This window comes from Garra rufa, chromosome 19, assembly GCF_049309525.1.
Source record: "Garra rufa chromosome 19, GarRuf1.0, whole genome shotgun sequence".
NCBI lineage: Eukaryota > Metazoa > Chordata > Actinopteri > Cypriniformes > Cyprinidae > Garra > Garra rufa.
The window spans coordinates 3,445,248-3,469,184 of NC_133379.1; the positions used below are offsets into that span (position 1 = coordinate 3,445,248).

Below are 23,937 nucleotides of genomic sequence, written 5' to 3' on the forward strand. Positions count from 1 at the left end.
GTGAATACAAGTAACAAAAATAAACATTATATTTTATAACAGATATTTTCGTTCTTATACACAGTACCCATTATCTGGTTCGTTTACAGACTTCATTACCCCAATAGGGTCTGGCTGCAGACCTGCACCTCCACTGCCAGACCTGCACTCTCAGACCTGCACTCTCCGTTTTTTTTTTTTTTTGACCTGCACTCTCCGTCACCCAAACTTCCTCTGCAGGTGACGTCACTTGCAATCGACACCTGCACACTACGGTACCTGCGACGTCACTTGCAATCGACACAAAAAACCGCAAATAAGTTTCCAGTCGTTCGTTTGCGTTGCCAAAGACGCTGTATTGAAGCTGTTATATGGTTTAAAGTACCCGTAGCCAATAAAGACGCAGTAATGATGCTGTTAAATGGTTTAAAGTACTTTAGTAGTATAACCAGACAGAAACTTTCCCCCCAGTTATTTTTTGCTGCTTGTTTATCATAGGAGTATAATGTTGTACTTTATCATTCAAGTAGGCTACAACTATATTACATTACCAAACTATAACATTAACAAAAATTAAGCAGATGCAATTTTTTATTTTAGTTTTTTATTGTAAGCTAGTTACAAAGAGACAGACTATTTACTATTATTTGGAAAACTAGCAATAGTTTTATAAAATAGTAATATAAAAATAAGTAAAAGCTTAAAACACTTCCACAACAAATAAAAACAGAACAGAAAGAATGCAAAGAGGCAAATTATGTATTTTCTTTTATTTCTGCAAAGAAGCACATTATGCATTTCCTTCCTTTTCAGTTTGACAGAATACTTTCAGATTCATAACATCAACTACATGTTCAAGGAAGAAGTCAATGTCCTTCATCGCAGTAAAGATAAAGCTGAAAGGTTCCAGAGCAACAAGTCTGTCCTCTGAAAATTCAGCCTTCTGTAATTTGTCCATGGCCTCATCAACATCTTCATCCTCCATGCAGAGTACTTTGGGCAGCTGAACAGAACCAAGCAGCACACTTGGCTGTTCCAAACATATATACGTATACGTAGATACCCCATTGGACCGCTCCAAGCACATAGATGCGTCCGCCATATTGCAGCGGTCCACTAGACGTCATTCACCATACTGTAGGTTCGCAGACCAACGGCTGTGCAGGACTGTTATATTTAGAATATTCAGTGATTACTATGGTGATTTACCTAGATCTATGGGTGAATGACGTCAACTGGACCGCAGCAAAATGGCGGACGGCTTACGTATAAAGGCCCATAGAAACAGTCGCTAATGAGGCATCTACGTATATATATCTATGGTTCCAAACACCACTTGCTGGCTTTATTTAAATCTCCCATCAGTTGATTCTGTAAAATAACACAAAGAACAAGAGAGATACAAATGTAAGATACCAAAAACATTAATTCAGTATTGTGCAAAAAAAAAACAATTACTTGTGACCAGTCCTGTAACAAAATAATGTACCTCTTGTGATGATTCCATCAGTACATCTATACTTGCATCATCTGCCTAAGAGCAGGATAGAAGAAACCAGTTATACACACACATACATATATTTATAATATATAAAATGTCACTCAAATGAAGTAATCTGAATTGAGAAGAGTAGGAGCAGAAGAAAACACCAAATGTGGTGCTTTACAATGTTTCACACTACCTGTTTTGCTAATAAAAACACCACATTTAATTGTCTCATTCTACTTATATTATCATTAACACAACAATCACTTCCACTAAACTATACAGTAGTTTACGTGTAAGCTATATAATTAACTTACGAAAGCATATATACCATTCTGTTCAGTAGTTTAGCTTACTTTAAATGTATTTAAGTCAGTGACGGAGTGGTTGACTAGTTAGGCTATACAGCTTAGGGCTGCTCGATTTCAACAAAAATCATAATCACGATAATTTTGGTCAATATTGTAATCACGATTATTTAAACGATTATGACAGGGTCCAAAACTTTCTATAGTAATTAATTTAAACATAGCAATACAGCGAAAAAGAAAAAAAAAAAAAAAAAACAGTGATTAAAAAAATATTTTTCTGAATACTTTTCTGCAAGTCTAAAGTAGTCTAACAATACTACATAAATTAAATGTAATTATTTGAATGTAAAATAAAACTGCATCTTCACTGTAACAGTTAAACATCCTTTGTGTCTGATTAAAACTACAAACGTCCTTCATTCAAAAGCAGTGAGTGATTTTTCTTTAAGTTTTATTCATATTAAACAGACAGCAGAAGGAATCCTATGTGTTGCGCTTAACCGCACGGACCCAATATACTGTTACACACGTTTTTTTAATTTCAACTGTTTATGGTCATTTAAGACATAACTGACAAGCGTTTACATGAATAATCAACAAGCGCCTCATTTTCAAATATTTTTGCGTGTATTTGACCGTTTAGGCGCGCACCTGAGTTAAAATATAACTTTACAAGTCCATGTTCGGCTCCGTCTTTGAGCGCATTCAAAAAACACCGCAACTTTTCCGACGCGCTATTAAAAACATAACATCAAAGAAACATGAATAAATCAAGCATGTCCCGTTTTATGAAAGTCACGTAACATGATTTTGCTGATTTGCATGTGAAATTAGGCTTTTATGGAAGAGCGAAAGCGCACCACTGGAAAGGGGGCGGAGTGGGGCACAATAATCGTTTCATCTCGATTACTGCATTTTCATGATCGTTTGAAGCAAAAATCGAAATCGAATTTCGATTAATTGCACAACCCTAGCTAATGCAACTTTTTAAACACAACCAGTGAGCAGCGAACACGTTGGCAAACATAATTTTGTATATCAGAATACAATCTAATAAAACGCAGGTCGGAGAGTGCAGGTCTGACAGTGGAGGTGCAGGTCTGCAGCCAGACCCTTCTCCATTACCTTGGTTTCGACTCGAACCATATTTACGAATGATTCACACATTGTTTTGTACTCAACACTCACTTAACACATCATAGTGTCACTGAAAACTGTTTATGGACTACTTTAACTTGTTATATATGAGATAAACCTTACCTGAAGAAAAGAAAATGGAAAATAAACAATATACAGCGATTAGAAATGGAGCTTCTCAATCTTTCCGAACTCTGCTCGTTTCTGCATAAGCTATGTTATGATTAAACGCATTTGAGCAGATCTTTCTTGGCGAGAGCTCCCCCTAGTGGTCTGATTATAGTACATCGCTGCATACACACTAATAGCTGACTGAAGAGCTCTTAATTAAAACATCTAAGAGTCCATTGAACGGAAACACAAACAAAAGTTTAGTAACATTACCACCATAATGTATAAATCTTACATTTCTTTTATAGGAGGCCAGCATTGTCTTGCCTTGCCAAAACACTAGTGCCACACATACAGACCTGTGGACCACTTATGTGCACCCCTGTCTATAATGTACATGCAAATTAGCTGGACTAGCTATTGCATTATTTTAGCATAGTGAACTCATAGTGAAAAATATTTTTTTCTTTGATGTGAACAATGTAAAAATCTTGTCTACTTGAAAAAGAGAGTTGTTTTAATTTTTCTGACATTTTGTATTTAGTGTGAACAATGTAAAAATCTTGTCTACTTGCATAAGAGAGTTGTTTTAATTTCCTGACATTTTGTATTTAGTGTGAACAATGTAAAAATCTTGTCTACTTGAATAAGAGAGTTGTTTTAAATTGCTGACAGTTGTAATTTTGTATTTAGTGTTAATTGTTTTTTTTAATAATTTTTTTAAACTTTTAATTTTGTGACAGTCATACATTTTTAGCAATTATTATTCTTATAATTATTATTTGTGCAGGATAAAGAACTATCATGATTTTTTGAGCAATAGTATAAATGTTAAGTTAAATTTGTCATTAGTCTCCTGTCTCCTTTATTCTAACCCAGAAAATATGAGGGAAAGTTTAACACTAATGGATAAACATATTTATTTCATCCCACACATCTTAGTGACAAAAGTGGGAATCTCCTTTAGGTAAATAAAAAAATCCATATCATTTGAAAGAGCAGAGTGCTCTGCAGTGTAAAGAAGCTGTGCTCTGATTGGCTGCTGATGAACTTTGATGTCATCACTGGCTGCTACAAGAGCCCAACTGATAGCACAATTTGTTTAGCTGGCAGTGCTGTGAGCATGTAAAAGAAACACAGTCCAGACAAAGTGACCAGATAACTAGGAGGTGAAACATACTGGTCAGAGAGCAACAGTGTGAGACCAGAACACTTTCTGAAGGAAACACAATTAAAAAGGATTTGTTTGTTTGTTTGTTTGTTTGTTTGTTTGGGTAGATATCTTATGGGAGTCCGTGAAGAGTAGCAGTAAGCTGGACGACTCTAAATCACTCTCCTGGTTTAAGTAAGTGAATTGGCTGTACATTTGAATGCTTCTTTTTTATGCTTTTATTTTTCTTTTTGTTTGATTATTCTCATTATAATACATAACATTAATGATAATAATCATGATAATTTTCACACTTTGCTTTCTGACACTGTATGTACTTACCATTTACTTATACTCCCCGAAGAACATTCCTTTTGAGGCTCATACCAAATGTTATGATGATTTTCCTTTTTCAGGACAAGTCTCATGGAGGGACAGGATACACTGAGCATGGAGAATCCCTCCCTGCACGTGAACATTTCAGCCATGCTAAATGATTCCTCTCCAGTGTCCTTGTCTGGCTTGGAGTACAGTGATATAGAGGTGTTCTTAATTAGTATCATAATGGTGCTTCTGATTGTAGGCATTGTCTTCGGCAACATTCTGGTCATCAGTGCCATTGTAAAATTCCAGCGTTTACAGACAATCACCAACTACTTCATCAGCTCCTTGGCCTGCGCAGATCTAGTCATGGGCCTCATGGTAGTGCCATTTGGCGCATGCTACATCCTCCTCAACACGTGGCACTTCGGAAACTTCTTTTGTGAGTTTTGGACAGCTACAGATGTGTTGTGTGTGACCGCTAGCATCGAGACGTTGTGTGTGATTGCCCTGGACCGGTACGTGGCAATCATGTGGCCTTTGCACTATCAGTCGATGCTTACGAAGCAGAAGGCCTGTGGGGTGCTCCTAGGGGTGTGGGCAGTGGCCGCCCTCATCTCTTTCCTGCCCATCCACATGGAGTGGTGGGTGTCAGATGAACCTGAAGCGTTGAGCTGCTTGGAGAACCCAACATGCTGTGACTTCAACACTAACACTGCCTATGCTGTGACCTCCTCCATTATCTCCTTCTACATCCCGTTGGTCATCATGACGTTTGTCTACAGCCGGGTCTTCCAGGAGGCCCGTAGACAGCTTCAGAAAATCGACAGCATCGAAGGGCACATACGCACACAGAGCTTCAGCACCCAGGAGGAAAATGAGGTAAAGAATCGGAGGACCAAGTTCTGCATGAAGGACCTCAAAGCTCTAAAGACCTTGGGAATCATCATGGGAACCTTTACCCTCTGCTGGCTCCCGTTTTTTGTGCTGAATGTGGTGTCAGCAATCTGGAAAATGGACAACATCATGTTGCCCTTCAGGATTTTGAACTGGATTGGGTACGCCAACTCCGCTTTCAACCCCCTGATATACTGCAGGAGTCCTGAATTTAGATGTGCCTTTCAGGAGATCCTGTGCTGGAGAACTTCTCAACTTCCTTCCACAACGAATAACAAGGGATATAACTACAGCAGCCACAACTGGCAAGTCCACATGAAGACCACCAGACAACAAGAGCCTTGTGAAACAGAAATGGGTGCTGACTGTGTGACTGCATGTACCAAAACATTGTAGTTAATCTGTGACATCAAACATTTGAACATTTAAAACCTCATGTATTGTGTTTGTATGTAATATTTTTAAAGGTCTTTCAGTTTGAGGCTTCTTTCGTCTGTGACAAAACATGGTTTTTAGATGCTTTAGCCTTTAAACCAGGAAGGTTAGCCTATATTTACACAATATTTAAGATGTTCTGTTGACATATGGAGAAAATTTTATTGACTAAGTCAAAACTAATGGATTTTAATTAACTTCTGTTTCTAGATAAATAAGAAAGTGTGTGTGCAAGAAATCAGTCTACCTCTGAATTACTACCTCAGGACGCATTTCCCAGATAAAACTGCATGGGTATTTTTTATTTTTTTTATTTTTTTAAATACCTCAACTTAAAAACTGAGAGAATTGTACAGTTAAATGTGGATTACATATCTTAAAGAGTGTCAGAGGGTCTTTTACTAGACGGACTTGTGACATTCCATTAAGAGCTTTGGCTTGCTAAAAGCCAGGGTCTTTGATATCTCTGAGCACTTCTCCAGAGAGAGGAAATATAACCTTCTGACGAGGGACAACAGGTGCACATTGCTGTCTGTGCTATAACCAGCTGTTCTTGTTGAAAGGAAAAGAGCTAGAGAGCCATGCAGTTCTCTCCAAACCCTGCACTTCAACCTTCCCCTGTCAACATTTCCACTGGAAAACCATTTTAAGGTTATAGCTGAAGCTTTATTTAAAGGTTCATGTTTATGTAAGTAAGTATGCAAGTCTACATTCACAGGCTGGGTGGCACTATAATGATGTTGTGTTTAACATGTCACTATTTGCAAGGAAAGTGCCAAGTTATTGTTATTGCTAAACACTATTTAAATGTTGAGTATGTAATCTTAACAAAATACCAGCACCTTAATTTCAGGAATATAGCTTCAGGCATCTAATTTTTTGGGGTAGGTTTTTTTTTGTCACAAAATCACCTGATATTGACAATTATTTTATATAATAGCGAGGACAATGTACTTTATTATGATAGATACATTACTGGGCAATCTGACATTACAAAATGCTGACAAATGTATGCTTACAAGCTGGCCCACTGCTGATGTCACTGACATGTTCGCTCACATACACAACCCCCTTCCTGTGTATGCATGTACATATTTACTAATGTATGTCTTGGGCAGTTGAGATTGAGACATATTAGACAGCTTATTAGGCTACCTTAGTCAGGGTAGTACCATATTTACTTTTAGACAGGAATAAAAACAAGGCTTTGAGAAAAGATTTTACAAAAAAAAACCAAAAAAAAAAAAACCTTTGACTTTGTTTTATAGTGTCCCTCTTACAGTGTAATTATACAACTAAGAACTGAGTAATATAAATAACGTACTTAAAATAGGGTTGCAGATAGAATCAGGATTTGGTTTATGGTTAGTTGTATGTAATTATGCAAAATTTACTGTTTTCATTATAGTAAATACAATAAATAAAGTGTAACCAAAAGCTTCAGTAGACAAAAATTTTATAAAACAGTTTTGAAGGTGGTGAGTTTTGAAAATTTGGATTTATATGATCCAGAACCTTTCTTATAGTACATGCTGTTGTCGATCCCTAGTTTATCCTTACAGCCTCATTTTCATCTAAATAAAATTCAACATGATGTCTACACTGTTAGATAAACAAAACATGTTTTGATGGTAATACACACAGAAGTTTGAAATACTCTGATATGTATGTATGTGTGTGTGTGTACCTGGTATTCCTTACATTTTAGGGACCAAATGTCCCCACAAGGATAGTAATACCAGTAAATTTTGACCTTGTGGTGACTTAATCATACAGAATTAAGTTTTATGAAAATATAGAATACTGTTTTTGTGTAAGGTATATATAAACAGAAACTTGAATCACTTTCATTACATAAAGCATTTAGGGTGCTTTGTTGCAGGTATTGTATTATTAAACACATCATTCTTCATTTGTAAGTAACTGAAGTATTTGCCACATTGATGGACAAAGCAGTAAATGGATATAGAATAATGTGTTACTATGTTTTGACTGCACATTTCAAAAATTGCATTTACTGTAGTTTGTTTCATTCCATAAAAAAGATTGTGTTGTTTTCCAAGTTGTTTTATTTATGAACTTTTACCACAAAAAATGTTTTGTTTTAAGGTGTATTATTTTTGTTTTTGTTGTCCAACCAGCTGCTTACTATCCAAAGTAATGTTTTTTTTAATTATTATTACAGTTTTTCTGAATTGCTAAAACACATTTTTTGAAACCATCACTCATTTTCTCAAATCCTCAAACACAAATCTAAATGTTCAAGCTAAATTCACAGAACCCGACTCTTCTAGTAAAATCAAACAAAGCTTTCAAATCATACACACATTAGTCAATAACATACACTCTACAGATCATTGATTAGACACTACATCAAAAAATGGAGAACACAGTGTTCAGTGCATGCAAAAAAAAAAAATGTTTACTGTATATAGTAATCATTTTGCAATTAAAAAAGAAAGAAAAACATACACACTTATTTTTTTTATATTTTTTTTTTCAATTGACTGACAAGGATTGTTCAATACTGAAGCCACATTTTCAAAACTCATACAAACTGCATTACCAAACATGGTTTTTGGCCAAACAGATGAAAAAACAAAATAAAAACAAACGAGAAAATATAAAGAAATAAAAAAAATCTGAATAACAGTTTTTCACATTTGATAAAACACTAAACGTCTCAGGTTACGTATGTAACCCTGGTTCCCTGAGGGAACGAGACACTGCATCATACAACGCTATGGGGAATGCCATTGGCGAACCCGACTCTGAATCAGTCTTTAACCAATAGGATGACGGGAGTGACGTCACCGACGTGGTGACGTAATGCGACCAGGAAGTATATAAGCACGTGCGTTTCAAACCGGCTTCAGCTTCCAGGAATGAAGCGATGCGCGGCAGGAATGCGGGAATTATGGCCCATGACGCAGTGTCTCGTTCCCTCAGGGAACCAGGGTTACATACGTAACCTGAGACGTTCCCTTCCGGAAACGAGACACTGCGTCATACAACGCTATGGGGAACGATATGCCAACTTCCCCAGAATTCCAAATTCCTGCCCAGTGGTGTTTGTCTGGGAAAGAAAGGAAGCGTTGAGTCTGGTGGATCAGGCCAGAACACACTCACTGTCTGGGGGACCAGCCCAGAACAGGAGGGTAGTGCCAGAGGCAGACACCTGCCGGGGCACTGAAGGTTCTCTGCCTGGGAAATCTGCCAGGAAACAAGAGAAAAATTACACCTCTGTCCGGAGATCTGCCAGAGCAAGAGGGAGTTGGCATATACCTCGGCCCTCGGGCTCGCGAGGAAAGTGGTCCGCTCTGTCTGGGGAACAGCCAGCACAAGAGGGACTAGAAGGACTCCGCCTGGAAAACTGCCAGGACGCGAGTGGAATTACATCTCTGCCTGGGGAGGCCCCAGCGCAAGAGGAAGCATGGTAGGAACCTCAGCCCTCAGGCGCCCGAGAAGAAGTAGTCCAAACTCTGTCTGGGGAACAGCCAGCACGAGAGGGACTGAATTGGCTCCGCCTGGAAATACAGCCAGGACGCGAGTGGAATTACATCTCTGCCTGGGAGTACCCAGCGAAGAGGGATATGATCCGCCTTGGCCCTCGGGCTCACAAGGAAAGCGTCGACCTCAGTCTGGGGACCAGCCAGACGTAGAGGGACAGGTAGCGTCTGGGGAAGATGCCAGGACGCTAGGTTGCTCCGCCTGGGAAGAATGCCAGGACGCGAGCGGGATTACATCTCTGCCTGGGGCGTACCCAGTCAAGAGGGATTATAAACCTCGGCCCTTGAGCCAATGAGGTTAGGGTCATACACCCCAGTCTGGTCACCAGCCAGAGAGGGGGTTCTCCTCGGCCCTCGAGCACACGAGGAGAAGGTAGTCCTTTGTCCGGGCGCACCCGGATCAAGAGGGACGCAAGTAGTGCCTGGAAACTCTGGCCAGGGCACGGGAATGGCTCCGCCTGGGAAAACTGTCAGGACGCGAGTGGAATGACATCTCTGCCTGGGGAGCACCCAGCGAGAGAGGGAGAGTTGTGCACCTCGGCCCTCGGGCACACGAGGTGATAGGCCTCTGTCTGGTGACCAGCCAGACTGAGAGGAAGGAGACCTCCTCGGCCCTCAGGCACACAAGGAGAGGGTTGTCCCTTGTCGGGTGCACCCGGACAAGAGGGACCCAAGTAGTGTCTGGAAACTCTGGCCAGGACACTAGAATGGCTCCGCCTGGAAAACTGCCAGGACGCGAGTGGGATTACATCTCTGCCTGGGGAGCACCCAGAGCGAGAGGGAACATTATAAGTACCTCGGTCCTTAGGCACACGAGGAGAAGCAGTCCAAACTCTCTGGGGAACAGCCAGTACAGGAAGGACTGGAAGGGCTCCGCCTGGAAAACTGCCAGGACGCGAGCGGAATTACATCTCTGCCTGGGGAGCACCCAGCGCGAGAGGGAGAGTTGTGCACCTCGGCCCTCGGGCACACGAGGTGATAGGCCTCAGTCTGGTGACCAGCCAGACTGAGAGGAAGGAGACCTCCTCGGCCCTTGGGCACACGAGGAGAAGGTAGTCCTCTGTCGGGGCGCACCTGGACAAGAGGGACACAAGTAGTGTCTGGAAACTCTGGCCAGGACATTAGAATGGCTCTGCCTGGAAAACTGCCAGGACGTGAGTGGAATTACATCTCTGACTGGGACGTACCCAGCGAAGAGGGATTATAAACCTCGGCCCTTGAGCCCACAAGGTTCGGGTCATACACCCCAGTCTGGTCACCAGCCAGAGAGGGGGAATACTCCTCGGCCCCTCGGGTACACGAGGAGGAGGTAGTCGTCCTGATGGAGAGAGTAGTGTGCACCTCGGTCCTCAGGCACACGAGGTGATCTACCTCCGTCGGTGACCAGCCAGAATGAGAGGAAGAGGTCCTCCTCGGCCCTTGGGCACACGAGGAGGAAGTAGTCCTTTGTCGGGCACACCCGGAACAAGAGGGACCCAAGTAGTGCCTGGAAACTCTGGCCAGAGCACTAGGGAGATACATATACCTCGGCCCTCGGGCACACGAGGTATGGAGTACTACTCTGTACTTAGGACGGAGGAGCCTGGAGCGGCTCGCAGACCTAGCTCATAGAACCCGCAGCACTGCAGATGTCCTGGTTAGGGACACCCACTAATAGAGCTCCAGAGGCAGTCAGGCCTCATACGACACCTAGATAAGTGGTTCTCTGTAATGGAGACAGCACACTTTCCTTGGCGTTGAGACTCAACCCCAGTTCTTTCCTGTGAGCGAGAGCAGCACCTCGATGCTGCCCGGCTTACAGTGGTCGAGTATATGGATGCTCTGGAATCACGGAGGAGCCAGAGCCGCATCCACACACTCTGTGAAAGTTGGGAGGAGGGGGGAGTGCTAGGCTGAAAGAAGAGCTCCCTGTTGAGGAAGGATGGAGACATAATTAGATCTATCGTGACAAATCCGTCCTCGGACCTGATTTGCGACGTAACTGCCAGTCTGAACTTCAGTTACTCTGAGTGAAAGATTCAACTGTCTGAGATCTAGGAAGGGCCGTAGCCCCCCATTCTTCATGAAGAGGGACCACCTCGATGGTCCCTGTCTAGAGCCTGCTCGGAGCCCACCTCGGTGGAAAACCCCGCGTTGAAGGAGGGTTCTTAGATATAATAACCCTTCCTCACAGTACGCAGGATCCACATAGATACTGTCGGCAGTCGTATTAACGTTGCCAGAAGTTCTACTGAGGGTACCAGCTTCTCGAGACTGGCCTCTACTTTGCCCTGAGCTTACAGCTCGGTGCCCTGTAGCGGTGAACCGGCAGGAGACACCTGCGGCTGCAAGTGCGGGCGATTGAGGGAACGGAACGTCTGTGACGTTCTCCGTATCCACCTCCTCAGAGGAGGATAAACGGAGCACTGAGGGTCCTTTGCTGGAGGAAGTACCGCCTGGCGGGCTTCCAAAACCAGCAATTGGCTGCCAGTTGTCCCTCTTATTGATAACCAGATCCTGCTCTGGGTAGTAGTAAAAAAAAAAAAACGCCCCATATGCAGGTCCCATGTAGATATATTCAGCAGTAGTTTTCAAGCTGCTCGAAATTCTACTAAGGGCCCTTACGAAAATTAACCATGGTTTTACTATAGTAAAACTGTGGTTTACCATGACCATAGTAACCACGTTTTTTTTGGTGCGTTTTTTTGGTGCGTGAGTTCTTAAGCTCTAATAAACCCTTTCCTCAGAAAGGGGAGCACTGTTTGGTTTGCCTTGAAAGATTCTGGGTAGCTCCGGAATTAAATATAAGGACAGCTTCCTAACCCTGAGGTCAGGGGGAAAAACCATCCTATGGTTTTAACATTTCGTAAAACCTTTCCTCGGAAAGGGAAGTGAAATGAGGCGTGAGGAGCGGGAATCGATCCTAAAGTGACGGCTTTCTAAGGTGTTTAAACAGCGAAGGATGCTCAAACCCTCTCACATAGAGGGAGGCATTCGTCAGCCTGGGTGTAGATCCTACATCAAGTACTGCCTCAGCCCTCAGGCTTAGAATGAGGTGACTTGAGGAGAGTCACAGAGTGGCGCTCAGATTCTTTTTTCACATAAAACCCTTTCCGCAGAAAGGGGAGCGTTCACCAAAGTAACCCGTGAATCATGACCCAAAGCTGGAAAGCGTATCACCAGGTGGTGCTCGAATAAAACCTTTTCCACAGAAAAGGGAGCATCCAAAGCTGCTCCGAGTCCGCATCGAGCACTCCGGCCTGCTGGCACTCCTATATAAGTGAACACCTGTCTCAACAGGTGGAGATACTCAGTTTCCATGGAAACCGTTCACTTAGGAGAGGACACGAAGCATATCCTCGCACGCACAAAAGGGGAGCAATCATACCTGACTCAGGAAGCCTGATGACAGAATCTACCCAAACAAAGGGGAATTTGTCCACACGACAGTGGTGCTACTGACGAACCTTGAATTAAGGTGAGCTGCTGGCGTTGAAGATCTCTGAGAGGACCCTTTCCGCAGAAAGGGGAGCTACTAAAGTTATTTCAAGTTCCTGAGAAGGGAGCTCCTGGATAGTCATGGTGACAGACTCCTAACCCTGAAGGCCAGGGAGGAACGCCTGTCCTGACGAGGGGCGCTCATTGGGGACCCTTTCCTCGGGAAGGGGAGAGCCCAGCTCGAGTGTGAGCCTGAAGAGTGAGAATCAGCCTGGACAAGAGGGACAGGCTCCTAACCCAGATGAACCGGGGAGAAAACCTGGCTTGGTAGCGAGAAGCGGTACTCTGAATAAACCCTTTCCGTGGAAAGGGGAGTACTACTTTAGTTACTGGAGAACTGAGAAATTGCTCCTTGGAGACAAAACTCAGGAGGTGCTGGAAAGAACCTTCGGCTGATAAGATCACTTCACAGGATCTAAAGTCCACAGAGAGAGTCTGGAAGAGGGATTCTCAGAAAAAGGCCTGCAAAGGACAAATGTTAAACATGCCAAGGGCAATCCTAAGAAAGAAACTTAGGGAGCTTACCTTGAAGAGGACATACGTCCTATGTCTAACATATGCTGAGAGGGTGGTTTACCGCACAACCTGTGGCGTGGATAGGACGAACACTGCCGTAACCATAACCCGTAGGATCAGAGGGGGAGCATCCGCCGTAAACTCGTCGTGTTTTTCTCTGAGAAGCAAAAACACAACACACAGGCCTGAGACAGTTTTAAGTTCTTTTTCTTTATTAAAAGAAAAATATGGATCGTACTCACCCATGAGTGACCTGCATTTAACTCAACTTAAACAAAACCTGTTTAAGGAGTTAAATCCAGACCATCGGTAATGGAGGTTCTTATGGGACATAAGAACCGCTGCGTGCAGGGAGCTCATGTTGTAGGGCTCGGACCTGAGCCTTCATGGAGTGAAGGACTCAAAGGCAGTGATCTACCTAGCCCAAGTCACATAAATCCAGAAAGGCCAATGAGCCTGGGAAAACTGACAGATCAGTGAAAGACCTCCGGTTAGTCCTCCTGAAAACAGCCCAAACCAGACAGTGGGCTGTCTATTTAAACCCTAGCAGGGGAGACAGCACCATCTAGGCAAGAGCTTAAAAGAACTGCTTTTCTGTTTTCAAACAAAAGTAATCAGTAAACCCACACACAGATATCCGCAGATATCTGTATGTGTAGGAAGGACTACCAGAGGTAAAAACTGACTGAAAGCCTCCAGCCCTAAAGTAGGAAGAATTAACATACAGCTAGCCTCAGACAGCTGTAGTTAATAAGACTGTTCTGCCATGATCAGCATAATCATGGTCGAACTAGTCTAGGAAAATCTCCCCCTTTATATGTACACATATACGCATACATAACATGCATACACATATTTTATGGCAGCAAATTAACTCCACAATCGCGACGCGCAGCACATATTCGGCTCCCGCGGGAGCTAAACAAACTCCGCCCAGACGCCAAATTCCCTCGGGAATAAAACAAGCAAGGAGCCGCTGGCGATGCCGCGAATGCGTCTGTTAATGCCGCGAGAAGCAAACACACTCAAGCAAAATGAGGAACAGAGAAACTCACCTCCCTCCTTTGCGTATTGCGTTTTCGCAATAAGCCCATTAGTCCCTCGGGAGCTGGACGAGCTGTAATTTACCACACCTACGTAGCAGAGAGTCGTAGCAAGTGGGTATGAGAGCGTGCCTCTCGTTACAAACAAGCAATGAATGCACCGATTGCATTCTACTCTCTCAAGAGGTAATCTTGTTTGCGTTCTCCCCTCACAGCTCAGGCAGTGTGAAAGTGCGGTTATCAGATTACCACATACGTCACAAGCAGGCCTACGGTGAGAGAATATGCACTCCTAGACAAAGAGAAAGCTGAAGACAGCGAAGATGTATTGTGTTGCACGGGCGCCTCTTTTATGTTATGGTCGCCCGGTCGCCCGTCATACGGTGGCGCCGGCCATTTCATGTAGTTTTTCTATGCATTCTTCAGACACGAGGCACGCTGCAGCGTTCCCCAAAGCGCCCTCTAGAGGACGCAGTGAGAGTTCCCTTCGGAAGGGAACTATAGTTAAACCATGGTTCATTTGTAGTTACTATGGTTTTACTTCAAAAATCATAGTTAAACCATGGTTACTACAAAAAAAAAAATATGGTTAATTTTCGTAAGGGGGAATCAGCCTCTCAGACTGGTTTCTGGTCCTACCTAGAGTTTTTAATTCAGAGCTCTGTAACAGCCCAGCCAACATGTCCATGTGGGCCCTACATGGGATTTATCTGGGCTATGTGGGTATCAACTGGGCATGGGCTCAGAGTGGGCACTTTGATGGGCTGCATGTGGGCCCCAACTTGGATAAAGATGTGGGCCCCAGTTAGGTTGCCCATTATTTCTTATTTGTGGGTCCCATATGGGCCACAACTGGGTTATATTATGTTTTTTTTTTTTCTTTTTTTTTTTCCTTTTTTCAATTATGGGTCTAAACAGCCTAGCCCTCACTTTATTAAATATGGAACATATATAATAATATAAATATACATTTATCATAGTAATATTAAATATATATTTATATATAATGATAATACATATATAATTCCTCCAAAAAAAAAAAAAAAAATCTTATTTAAAATGTAAAATCACTTCCTTTCTGCAGTCATTGCGGGATGCAATGGTTTGGTGTCGTGCCTTCCCGCCGCGTTCTAATTTGAAAAAAAAAAAAAAAAAAAAAAAAACAGTTGCCACTCTCATCACACACAGTCTGCTTGTCGAGGAAAACTGTCTCATAAGGTAAGATATGCCTTTCATTTTCAATTAAACGAGATTAATGTTTTGAAGGATGATATCTAATAACAGACAGTAAAAGTTATTTGGTGGATTTTAATTGACAGCTCGAACCACCAATCAGTACAGCTTAAGCGTCACCTGTGAGTAGTTCCGCTAGACCGAAAAAGAAGTGCATGGCAGCAGAGTTCAGTGCAGAGCTAAATGATTGTTCTCCACAAAGTTTATTTACAGTTTGTGCGTGCAGCTAAAAGTAAGTTTGAATGTTCTAATCTTTATTGTTAATATACTGTATATTGTTGCTGCTGAAGATAGTCACGGAAAGCAGGTTAACGGCAGCACTGTATGTTTGCATATCACAATCGCGATTCCAGCAATCGCCATTTTTCTTCCTGTGTGAGTTAATATGATTGAGTGTTTTAGACAACTGTTTACATGTTTATTAGATGCGGTATGTGGATTATATGTTTATTTTCACAAGCACGGATAATAAATGCCGTCAGAATCACGTTCTAAAATTGCAGCGTCATGTTTGCATAAACAGCCGGAACGACGCTAATGACGGTACGAGCGCGGGTTAGAGCCCCGCTCGGAGCAAGGCTTTATATAATGATGATTATTGTAATTATACAGTGACTACAGTTAATTCTAGTAGTATTTCAATGCCCTTGTAACTGTTAATATGGTTGTGAATCTTTAATGTAATAATTTGCGTATTGTTATTTACTATTCTTATATGTATATCTTTTAGAACCACACATTCACCCTCTTATACTTGCATCTTCAATGGACAATACATGTCAAAGAAGAAACATCTGAGTCCTTGCATTCTAACCGTATGTACCATAGTGATTGCAAACTTTTACTAACCAGCCTAAATAAGTACTCTACAACAATTTAGATGTTGCTTTTTCACTATTTCATCATAAGTAATTCCCTCGTAACAGTCGAGGAAGTGATAAAGAGAAAAAGGGAATAGCCATTTTCAGTTAATCCACAGATAGAAGAGAGAAAGCGAATACCTATCTATTCAGTCGTCATTTATTTTAAATGTACACAAATTTCTAATTACTGCTAACGTTAACTGCTTAGCTACTTCTTAATATACTGTCTTCTAGGGGCTAATTTTATGTTAACAAGGTAAAAATATCAATGAACAAATGATTGAATCGTTTTTTTTCGGTCTTTTGCAAGTTAACTCGAAAGGAAGCAAGGACCGGTGAGTTATTGAGCTTGATGCTTGAAATGACTTTATAAATATAATAAAGTTGCTGTGTTGCCAAAGCCAGTAAGGAATTACTGGAAAAAAAAAAAATTTATATGCCAAGATTTTATTTACACAAACATGAAGATAATTTTATTTAGCTTACATAGCTGTTTAAAAAAGTGAGCTTTGCATTACAGCATGATATGCATGAAGTATGATAGATTTATTATTGATAGTTGATAAAATAACACATTTTATTTGTCTTTAGTGGCTGTTTGAGTAAATCATTAATATGACATTTGACAGGTCTAATTTGTTTATTAGGCTATTCTTTAAAGGAGTTGCATATGCAGTGCACAAAGAAAAGCTTATAAGAGGTTACATTAGATTGAATATTATGTCAGTTAAGGTGTCATTTGTTAACATTATTTAATGTATTTACTACCATGAACAAACAATGAACAATGTATTTATTACAGAATTTATTTATCTTTGTTAACATTAGTTAATAAAAATAGAATAATTCATTGTTACTTCATAGCAATCTCTCCTCTGAAAGCCACATTTCTAGCATCTGCAAAACCGCATTTTTCCATCTTAAAAATATATCGAAATTACGACCTATGCTATCAATGTCAAATGCTGAAACATTAATTCATGCGTTCATGACCTCAAGGATAGATTATTGTAATGCTTTATTGGGTGGTTGTTCTGCACGCTTAAAGGTTGTATCAGCGATTTCTAGCCTAAAACATAAAGTGTCAAATTCAGCTGACCTTTATTCACGATCCGCTCGCTGCCTGCCCCATAAATTGTCTGTGAAAAAAACGCGTCTCTCTGGTCAGCCTAGGGTCTGAGATATGCCAAAAAAAACAATCTGCGCTATCAACTATTCCACAGATAAACAAACCGTGTTCCAACCAATCAGCGTCAGGGGGTTCGTGTTGTGGACTTTCCTACTGGTGCAGGGATGTGAGGGAGGCGGAGCGAAAGTCCACAACACCAAACCCCTGACGCTGATTGGTTGAAACACTGTTTGTTTTTGCTGTGGAAAGGTTGGTAGTGCCGATTGTTTTTTTGGCATATCTCGGACCCTAGGCTGACCAGAGAGACGCGGTTTTTTCACAGACAATTTATTTGGCAGGCAGCGAGCGGATCGTGATGAAAGATCAGCTGAATTTTACACTTTATGTTTCAGGCTAGAAATCGCTGATACAACCTTTAATAAACAAACTCCAGCTGGTCCAAAATGCAGCAGCTAGAGTTCTTACTAGAACCAGAAAGTATGACCATATTAGCCCGGTTCTGTCAGCACTGCATTGGCTCCCTATTAAACATCGTATAGATTTTAAAATCTTGCTAATTACTTATAAAGCCCTCAATGGTTTAGCTCCTCAGTACTTGAACGAGCTCCTATCGTATTATAGTCCTTCACGTCCGCTGCGTTCTCAAAATTCTGGCAATTTGGTAATACCTAGAATATCAAAATCAACTGCCGGCGGCAGATCATTTTCTTATCTAGCGCCTAAACTCTGGAACAATCTACCTAACACTGTTCGGGAGGCAGACACACTCTGTCAGTTTAAATCTAGATTAAAGACACATCTCTTTAACCTGGCTTACACATAAAATCATTAACACATTTCTATAATTCAAATCCGTCAAAGGATTGTTAGGCTGCATTAATTAGGTCAACCGGAACCGAAAACACCTCCCATAACACCTGATGCACTCGTTGCATCGTAAAAAGAATGGCATCTACGCTAATATTAGTCTGTTTCATTCTTATTCCGAGATCACCGTAGCCACCAGATCCAGCTTGTATCCGGATCAGATGGTCACTCCAGTCCCCCGGATCCAGTCCGTACCCAGCTTAGATCATGGATCACCACCTGGAGATGACTTCAATAGCCGTGGATGTCAACCAGATGAGCTCCAAGGCGGATCACCAATAAAGACCTCGCCAACCTTGACGGCCATCGGCACTACACCACAGGATCCTGATGAGTTCTCTACAATCAGACATTGGTACAAACTGTTGTTTGGTCTGGCCAGAGGAGAACTGGTCCCCCGACTGAGCCTGGTTTCTCCCAAGGTTTTTTTCTCCATTTCTGTCACCTGTGGAGTTTTGGTTCCTTGCCGCTGTCGCCTCTGGCTTGCTTAGTTGGGGACATTTTCCAGCGATATCGTATACTATTTGAACTGAACTGACGATGATATCACTGAATTCATTGATGAACTGCTTTTAACTGAAAATTGATTGTTACAATAATGCGTTACTTACACACTATTGTGCTGTTTAAATACTGTGCAGTTGCTTTGACACAATCTGTATTGTAAAAGGCGCTATATAAATAAAGGTGACTTGACTTGACTTGACTTCATGTTAGTTCACAGTGCATTAACTAATGTAAACAAACACAACTTTGAATTTTAATAATGTATTAATAAATGCTGAAATTAACATTAACTAAGATGTATAAATTATGTAGAAGTGTTGTTTATTCTTAGTTCATGTTAACTAATGTTAACTAATGAACCTTATTGTAAAGTGTTACCAAATTTTTTCTATAATTCTTATTCGGTGGTACAGTGATTACTTGCTAGAATTGATTATTTAAAAGCTGCCATGCATGTCAAAATTTGGAAAGTGCAAAATTTGACCGAAGGGATATGAAAGAAAGTAACTGTTTAATAACTTTCCTCTAACAACTGAACAGCACCCCTTTAACTAGTTCATATTCCCTTTGGTAGCAGATATTCCTTTAAGTGACAGTTTTGTTATTTGGACACAAATTCCCGACTGTTTAGTACATAGATGATTTTTAATGTTTCTTTTAATGTTTTATTAGCATTTTAAAGTTATTGGCTTTTCTGTGTCTTTTTTTCTTTAGGTATGAAGCTGAGGGGTGTGGCCAAACCCAGGAGTGACCCTCATCCACTGAATGTTTTTCCCCCCTCTTATCTTTTTATTTTAAAAATGTCTTTGTATAATAAATAAAAAGATGATTTGCAATTTATGAGTTGGAAGTGTTTTTCTTTACAATTGAAATATTTTGTCAAGTAAATATATATGGTCAGGTACAGCTTTACTAAAATATTCTAACTTGACAAAGTTGAGAAAGTTTGAAATTTTATTTTGCATCATAGCATACTGAATTAATCTACAGGAATCAATAGATAAATATAAATGGGCCCACATGAGCCCCAAATATGGGCTATTTGTGGGTTCACTGTGTTTACCCATTTGGGCCCCGTAAGGGTTCTATATGTGGCCCACCTTGGCCCCAATTAATAGAACCCATTTGTGACCCATGTGGGCCCATATAATGAAAATCTTCATGGGCCCCACTTACAGCCCACTATGGACCCATCATGGGCCCATATGGGCTAACACACATAGGGCCAAAGTGGAGCCTATGGACAAAAATGTACGGGTCCCATCTGGGTTGCCCATCCAGGCCCCAAGTGGCAGCCCATCAAAAACCCACATGGGGCCCACATGGACATGTTGGCTGGGAGCTCACTGGCAGGAAGCATCTGAATTAATTCCTCTGAGGACCCCCATGGGGGTGGCAAACTCTCTAGCTCCGCTACATTTCCGGGCGGAACAACTAGGGAATAATGTTCGCGGGAGATTGCCGCGCCCTGTAACACTGGCAGGGTTGGCTGACAGATCTCCGTGTTTTAGCCGAGGACCTCTCAGACTGAAGCACGACCCTCAGATCGGGCTTTATTTTTGAAGCCCCCGGTCAGGAGTGTTGCTAACCCCGTCCTCTAGGTATTACCGGAGGAAACGAACTGCAACGCTCCTTTAAGAGCCTCTTATGTAAGGAGCTGATACACGGCCGGTTACTGCTCCCGTACAGCATCCGCCACGTGTACATTTGTGCATCAGGCTTGCATTATATACATGTGGCCTGGAAAGCAAAGACGGAGCTTCCAGTGATGATGCCAGACTGGGTGACACATAGCTCATAAGCGTCTGTTCGACCCCCGGCACCATCTCATACCCGTGCTCATTCAGCCCCCAATATTACATAGTAAACTATTCCAAAAAGTGGGGGTGAAGAGCGGGTTAAACCTGGATTTTTCCGATCTAAACAGTGTTTTTCTTTTTAACTGTGTAGATTGGGAAAAAACAAAAGGCTCAGTTTTGGAAGTGCAGACTTAGTCCGAAGAAAACAAATAGTTTGCTTTCCTGCGGCTCGTCTCTAAAGCAGTGGCCAAAAAATAATTACTTTATTATTTGAATTGGCTACCGCTTTATTCAGTACTTCCAAAGCTCCCAACATTGAGGCAATCAGGGGGCGGTTGAATACTTTTGACAACGTTCTCCAAATCAACCTCCTCGGAGGAAGACAGGAGAAACATTGAGACCTCTTTCTGGTAGGAAGAACCGCAGCGCGGGCTTCCTCATCCAGTAGGAGATCATCCGATCTGCTATGCGGGGGAGGAGATAGGGGAATACCCGTCTGCATCCCTCTAACAGATCGAGCTGTGAACCGTACGAGTGCAGCTGCCGCTCCACCTTTTTTTTTTTTTTTTTTTTGCGGAAGCGGGGCCAGACCCGCGAAGAACGCTGGTGAAAACTCTCTCCTCAAAGAGAGTCTTCCAAGAACGGAGTACGTGCAGTGGAAAGCGCGCTTTCACACCGCAAACAGCCAGCCCCCTCAAGAGCTGACTGAGCGTGCTCCGCACCCACACAGCCACACACAGACTGCGTGTATCCCCACCAAGAGAAAGCTTACTCTGCTGGCAGGGAGGGACACGCTGTCTGTGAAGCTGCTAAACCGCTTGAATTACTTTCCCCCTTTCTAGGTTGGTAACATATCCACTCAAATAAAAAACTTTGGAATGAAACAGACAGACAGACACAGAGCGCTTCGCTGAATGACAAAAGCTGAAGCCGGTTTGAAATGCACGTGCTTATATACTTCCTGGTCGCATTACGTCACCATGTCGGTGACGTCACTCCCGTCATCCTATTGGTTGAAGACTGATTCAGAGTCGGGTTCGTCAATGGCATTCCCCATAGCGTTGTATGACGCAGTGTTGAGTTCCCAGAAGGGAACCCCATTCTCTGAACCAAATTCTAAATAGCCTAAACCAATTTGTCAAATAAATCACTCTTTCTGCAAAACCTTAAACTAGTTCAGGCAGTTTAGACACTGTTTGCAAATCTCATGCACTCTTTTTGCAAAACTCTAAGCATATTTTCACTTATTAAGACTATGCTATGTAATGAACTTGTGATACAAACCCCTAAACACAAGAAAGCAAAAGTTAAGCACAACTGCAACACGACTGTCATTGTTTACACAAAATAATTCAAAAATCTTCACACTTGTTTCTAAATATTTAAATATACAAAATACAAGCCAGTTCAAAGTGCACAGATGGCACAGGTGCATCCATCAATCTGAGAGGTACAGAAGAGTGCGGATACAAGGTGGTGGAAGAGGAGGATGAGTACAGATCTGGCCATTAAAAATGTGTCTATTTTCACGCGGCAGCCTGCAATTCGGCACGCGTGGCCACGCGTCCTACTGCAGGGGCTTTTTCAGATTTTTTTACAACGTTGTTGCGCTTCATATAATATCCACCAGGTGGCGCAAGGAACAACATTCTGTAGCCAAACCCTGCACAAAGAGGGCTATTTGGACAGTATTTATGTCTGTTGTTTCAATATCTGGCGCCATAATCGGTAATTCATTCTGTATGTAACGGCAAAATATTTATAATTTTGTTTCTTTTTTATTAAGTTAATTTAGAAAAAAAAGTTTGGAGCATTTTTGTTCGTTAAACGTAAGCTTTTTGTTTCTTACACAAAATACTGCTTCCTGTTTGCCTTGCTGCAGAGTGGTCTGTGTTTGTTGCTCCCTGCAGCTTCGTTTTTCTGTTGGATTCTCTATCTTATTGTTAATTCTGCCGTTTTAAATTGATAGATATAGCTTAACTTAATTTCTGATCTTATCCATCAAACTAATCTGACTAATTTGATCATTTGCCTTATTCTATAATCACGAGTGCAGCACGTTAGCATTCCATTAGCCAGTTAACTTGCCACTCGCACTCTATTCACTCTTTTAACTCTTGTTTACTATCTCTAGCATTGCGTTAGCTGGTTAGCTTGTCATCTGCGTTCCATTCACATTTGTTTCTCTCGTGTTTAATATCGTTAGTACTCCTTTAGCCAGTTCCGTTCCGTTTTTTCAGGAATTCAAACAACAACAGTGGTAAGTTGGAAACATTCCTCAATCACGGTGAGTAATGGCTTCTTCTCCTACAATTGTTGTCTGCACTGCTTGCCACATGTATAGCTTATCTATCTCTGTCAGCAGTGAGCCTTATACATGTGATAAATGCAGGAATATAGTCAGGCTGACAGAGAAGATTTCAGAACTAGAATCACGCATCCAAACTTTAATAGAAGATAGTAAGAATGTGAGGGCCTTAGATACGGTTTTGGATGCGACTAGCTCAGAAAGCCCTGTACATTGTTCGGTTCCGGTAACAACGCCCGTGCAGCAGGGCAACTGGGTGACTGTGAGACGGCATAGTCGCGGGTCAAAACACAGCTCTTCCATTCCGATCAGAACATCAAAGAGGTTCTCCCCACTCAGTGAAGCACCCACTGTGAAACCTGATGAAAGTGCTATATTAATTGGCGATTCTATTGTACGGAATGTGAAAATAGAGACTCCAGCCACCATAGCCCAGTGTTTACCGGGAGCCAGAGCGCCTGACATCTTGGCAAATTTAAAAGTGCTGCCTAATGCTAAACGTAAATTCAGTAAGATTGTTATTTACGTCGGCACTAATGATGTTCGACTTCGCCAGTCAGAGATCACTAAAAATAATGTTAAAGAGGTGTGTGAACTTGCAAGTATGATGTCAGACACTGTAATATGCTCTGGTCCCCTCCCTGCTTACCGTGGTGATGAGATACACAGTAGATTGTCATCATTAAACGGCTGGATGTCAAAGTGGTGCCCACGAAATAACATAGGTTTCATAGACAATTGGACGAGTTTCTGGGGCAGACCTGACCTGTTGAAAAGAGACGGTCTTCATCCCTCCGGATGTGGAGCATCTCTCCTATCTAGAAATATGGCACATAGTCTTAGCGTTTGCACCAGACGA

At 41.9% G+C, this 23,937-nt stretch overlaps 1 protein-coding gene and 1 long non-coding RNA gene across 2 annotated transcripts; one reads left to right on the plus strand and one right to left on the minus strand.

Annotated features, from left to right (window-relative positions):
• Positions 1-734: 734 nt before the first annotated feature.
• On the minus strand, positions 735-1,579 carry LOC141291892 (uncharacterized). Its single transcript, XR_012340408.1, has 2 exons — positions 1,469-1,579; positions 735-1,350 (listed from the first exon to the last, which is right to left on the minus strand). It is a non-coding gene; the product is annotated as an uncharacterized lncRNA (long non-coding RNA).
• Positions 1,580-4,164: 2,585 nt separating this feature from the next.
• adrb2b (adrenoceptor beta 2, surface b) lies at positions 4,165-7,774 on the plus strand. Its single transcript, XM_073824673.1, has 2 exons — positions 4,165-4,369; positions 4,591-7,774. Exon 2 carries the CDS (start codon positions 4,601-4,603, stop codon positions 5,786-5,788), a length of 1,188 nt encoding a protein of 395 aa, XP_073680774.1. The 5' UTR covers positions 4,165-4,369; positions 4,591-4,600; the 3' UTR covers positions 5,789-7,774.
• Positions 7,775-23,937: the final 16,163 nt, after the last annotated feature.